Source organism: Triticum dicoccoides, chromosome 6A (genome assembly GCF_002162155.2).
Source record: "Triticum dicoccoides isolate Atlit2015 ecotype Zavitan chromosome 6A, WEW_v2.0, whole genome shotgun sequence".
Taxonomy (NCBI): Eukaryota; Viridiplantae; Streptophyta; class Magnoliopsida; order Poales; family Poaceae; genus Triticum; species Triticum dicoccoides.
In genome coordinates this window covers 588,653,099-588,656,553 of record NC_041390.1, presented here as the reverse complement: position 1 = coordinate 588,656,553, position 3,455 = coordinate 588,653,099, and the positions used below count along the sequence as shown (strand labels likewise).

General features: G+C 49.1%; 1 protein-coding gene across 1 annotated transcript; it reads left to right on the top strand.

Annotated features, from left to right (window-relative positions):
- Positions 1-345: 345 nt before the first annotated feature.
- Positions 346-1,929, top strand: LOC119318184 (E3 ubiquitin-protein ligase SINA-like 5). The gene is made up of 2 exons (XM_037592695.1): positions 346-834; positions 936-1,929. Exons 1-2 carry the CDS (start codon positions 499-501, stop codon positions 1,641-1,643), a joined length of 1,044 nt encoding a protein of 347 aa, XP_037448592.1. The 5' UTR covers positions 346-498; the 3' UTR covers positions 1,644-1,929.
- Positions 1,930-3,455: the final 1,526 nt, after the last annotated feature.

The window sequence follows — 3,455 nt, the reverse complement described above, 5'->3', positions numbered from 1 at the left end:
CGTGCTTGTCTGCGCTTCCACTTGAACTGCTTTTCTTTTAGATTATAAATTCACCTAGTGACCGAAAAGTCAGTATTTTGGTGAGTTCAAAGGATTCTCGTACTGTGTGAAAGGTCATATGAGAGTGAGCTGTTTTTTCTAAAATACTTCCTCTGTCTTAAAATATAAAAAAATATTAACACTACACTAGTGTCAAAAACGTTCTTATATTATGGGATATAGGGAGTATATTTTGAGGCTAGAGTGAGCTGCAGCAACGACCTGACTGTTAACCACTTGGGCGTTGGGCCTGAGAAAGAGAGTGGGCCGTTAGGCGTGTGTGGGCTGGTAGCTCTTCTCCTTTACTTCTCTCTCCGTATAGGAGGAAATGCCGGGGATTCAGCCAGTCCTTCTTGAACTCTCCAGATCCCAGCCTTCATTGCTATCCTGCCAACCCCAAATCCCCAGTTCCGCCGAGGTTCCCACGCCCAATCTGGTGCGTAGCAGCGTCCGCCGGCGATGGGCGGCAAGAGGAAGAGCACCGCGGACGTGAAGACGCCGCCGACAGTGGGCCGGCGGCCGGGCCGCCCGAGGAAGAACACGCCGCCGGAGGCGATCCAGCGCCCGGGCCGCCCGAGGAAGAGCGAGCCGGGCGTCGAGGTGCCGCTGGCACGCAGCCCGGTCCCGGCCCAGACGCTGCCGTCGCCCAGATCCGAGCGCGAGGAGGAGGCGAACGGCGGGCTGCTGGAGCTCGCGCGCGGCGCGGCGGCCATAGCCGCGGCGGAGGAGGAGGAGGAGCAGGTCAGGATGCGCTGCGACCTCTGCCATGGCCCCCTCAGGCCCCCCATCTACCAGGTAATCGAACGAGGCGCCCAAACATTTCCCCTTTCAAGCCGCCTGCCTTGGTCATGGCCAAGATTTGATTGATTGATGAGTTTGTGTCGCGCCGACCGCAGTGCACCAGCGTGCAGCACGTCGCGTGCCGCGACTGCGGCGCCGGCGAGTGCCGCCCGTGCGGCGGGGACCCGGCCGCCGTCTTCGTCCACAACGCCCAGCTGGACGCCCTCTTCGGCTACATCAGGGTGCCGTGCCCGTTCCGCAAGTTCGGGTGCGCCAGCTCCGTCGCCTACCGCGACCTGGCGGCGCACGAGACTGCGTGCACGTGGGCGCCCTGCGCTTGCGCGGAGTGCGGGTACAAGGGGCCCCCGTCGGGCCTCCTGCGTCATCTCACGGAGTTGTCCGGCCGGCACGCCTGGACCGCCCACAGGATCACCTACGGGATGGACCACCGGTTCGCCGTCCCTGTGCCGGAGTCGTCGGAGCAGCAGTGCGAGGACCGCGGCCTCCTGATCGCGGAGGACGGCGCCGTGTTCCTCGTGGCCGTGGGGGGCGCCGGCGGCGTCCGCCGCGTCACTGTGGTGTGCGTTAGGGGTAACGTTGGCACCGGGCCTGTGTACAGCTCCTCCGTCGAGGTGGCTGGCCCAGACGAGGCGCGCCGGCTGAAGCTTGAGAAGAAGGTGGCGGCGAGCTGCTCGGCCCCCGTCGAGTTCGATGTGTTGGCACAGCCAGAGTGCGACACGGTCCCCGTGTATCCGGAGATGCTGCACGGGGAGGAGCTCCATCTGTGCATCCGTATCGGCAAGACGAAGATCATCTGTTCCTGAACCCAAGAGAAGCATCAGCAATGTAGCCCTGGAGACATATGTCTTCTCTAGTCTCGTTGAAGTATTGGATTGCCTTAGCAATGTAGTCCTGAAGACATATGTGTCTCCTCTAGTCTCGTTGAAGTATTGGATTACCTTTGTTTACCTGGCTTAGGTATGGTGGTAAGTTGCTTCCAGTCTCTCAAATATTCAGGGTTCAGTTGAGAACTGGGGTTTGGTGTTCAAGGTGACTTGGTTCGGTTGAATCTATCCGTGAAATTTGGTGTTTGATTGGAGTTGCAGTAGATAAATTCCTCTTATCATTCCAAAATCGAGTATTTGGAATGATACTTGTTTGCAATGTTGGTTCTGTTGAATTATCTGTCCCTGAAATTTGGTGTTTGATTGGAGTTGCAGCCGATAATTTCCTCTTATCATTCCAAAGTGGAGTATTTTGGAATGATGCTTGTTTGCAATGTTTATTCTTTCAATCTGCTTGGATTTGTTCTCTTCTTTGTGCTTGGAGGTTGAGGACTCGCTGCTTCTGTCTACTGTAATAATCGCAGGGTTTGGGGGTTGTGTACTAAGTTGAGTGATGCAGATTGGAGGTCGGTGTTTCTTTTCATCTAATTTTGTTGACACGAAACAGTAGAGCATAGCTCTACTCCGTTTTTTATAAATTGTTGAAGTTCCACAATATACAAGATGACTTAAGGCAAGCCAAAGAATCTAGCGAATAAGAAAAGGAAAAAATGTATACACAAAAGGAGAGTTAAACTAGTTGTTGAGCAATAACTTAATCCAACTAAAGTGAGCTCAAGAAGATATATGTGCTTCCATTGTTGTTTCTAGACATCCAGATTGCTCAACAGCAAGGATAATGATTTCCATATAGAAAGGAACATTGAGTTTGCAATTCAAATCTTCAAAAGCTGTTAAAAGGGGTATTTTATGTAAACTTGATGGAATAGATAAGCACTCTGAGCATTTTGGGCTCACTGCTGCTGATAGACAGAAGCAAGAATTGAAATGGCTTCGGAGCTCTAAAGAGAAATAGATTAAGGAGGGTGATTCTAATACTATTTTATTTTGCGGGAATAATACTATATATTATCATGCTAAAGCCGCTGGCAGAAGGAGAGAAAATAGCATTGTTCGAGAAAGCTAACGGATTACATTACCAAATTTTATAACAATTTTACTAAAGCACGTCTAGATATGCCATAAATATTACACATCTAAGTCCTAAGTCATATGTCATTGATCTTACGATGAAAATTGTGTGGGTATTTTTTTCCCTTTCTTTTCTATGCTTGATTGTGTCACTTAGATGTGCAATAACTACGACACATCTAGATATGCCCTACTCCCTCCGTCCGGTGAAGAGCGTACGTGTGGGTTTAAAATTTGTTCACAAAAGAGTGTACTTCTATCTTTCTAATGCACTTTAAAGTTTTTTCTTTTATCACACGGTAATCAAGATCAATACTTTAAAGTTTGCAATTAAAATTTGTCCACAAAAGAGTAGCATTCTATACATAGTCTTCTTATTTTCTACATGAACTTAGCTTGTTGGGGGTTGGGTAATTAAAGAGGAGAGAGATGATGGCTTGCATCTTCTCAATGCATTTTTTACTCCATTCCGTAATTTGTCTTAAAATTTCTAGATGTACACTTTTCACCGGACGGAGGGACTAGACAAAAACTTTTTGGTAGACCTGATGATTCAAATATTTCTTTAGATATTGATGCGGCTAAGATCTCTAATCTGGGGGCTAATAAAGTCATTAGTGATTTCTCCATGAAAGAAATTCATAAAGTTGTCTTTCTATG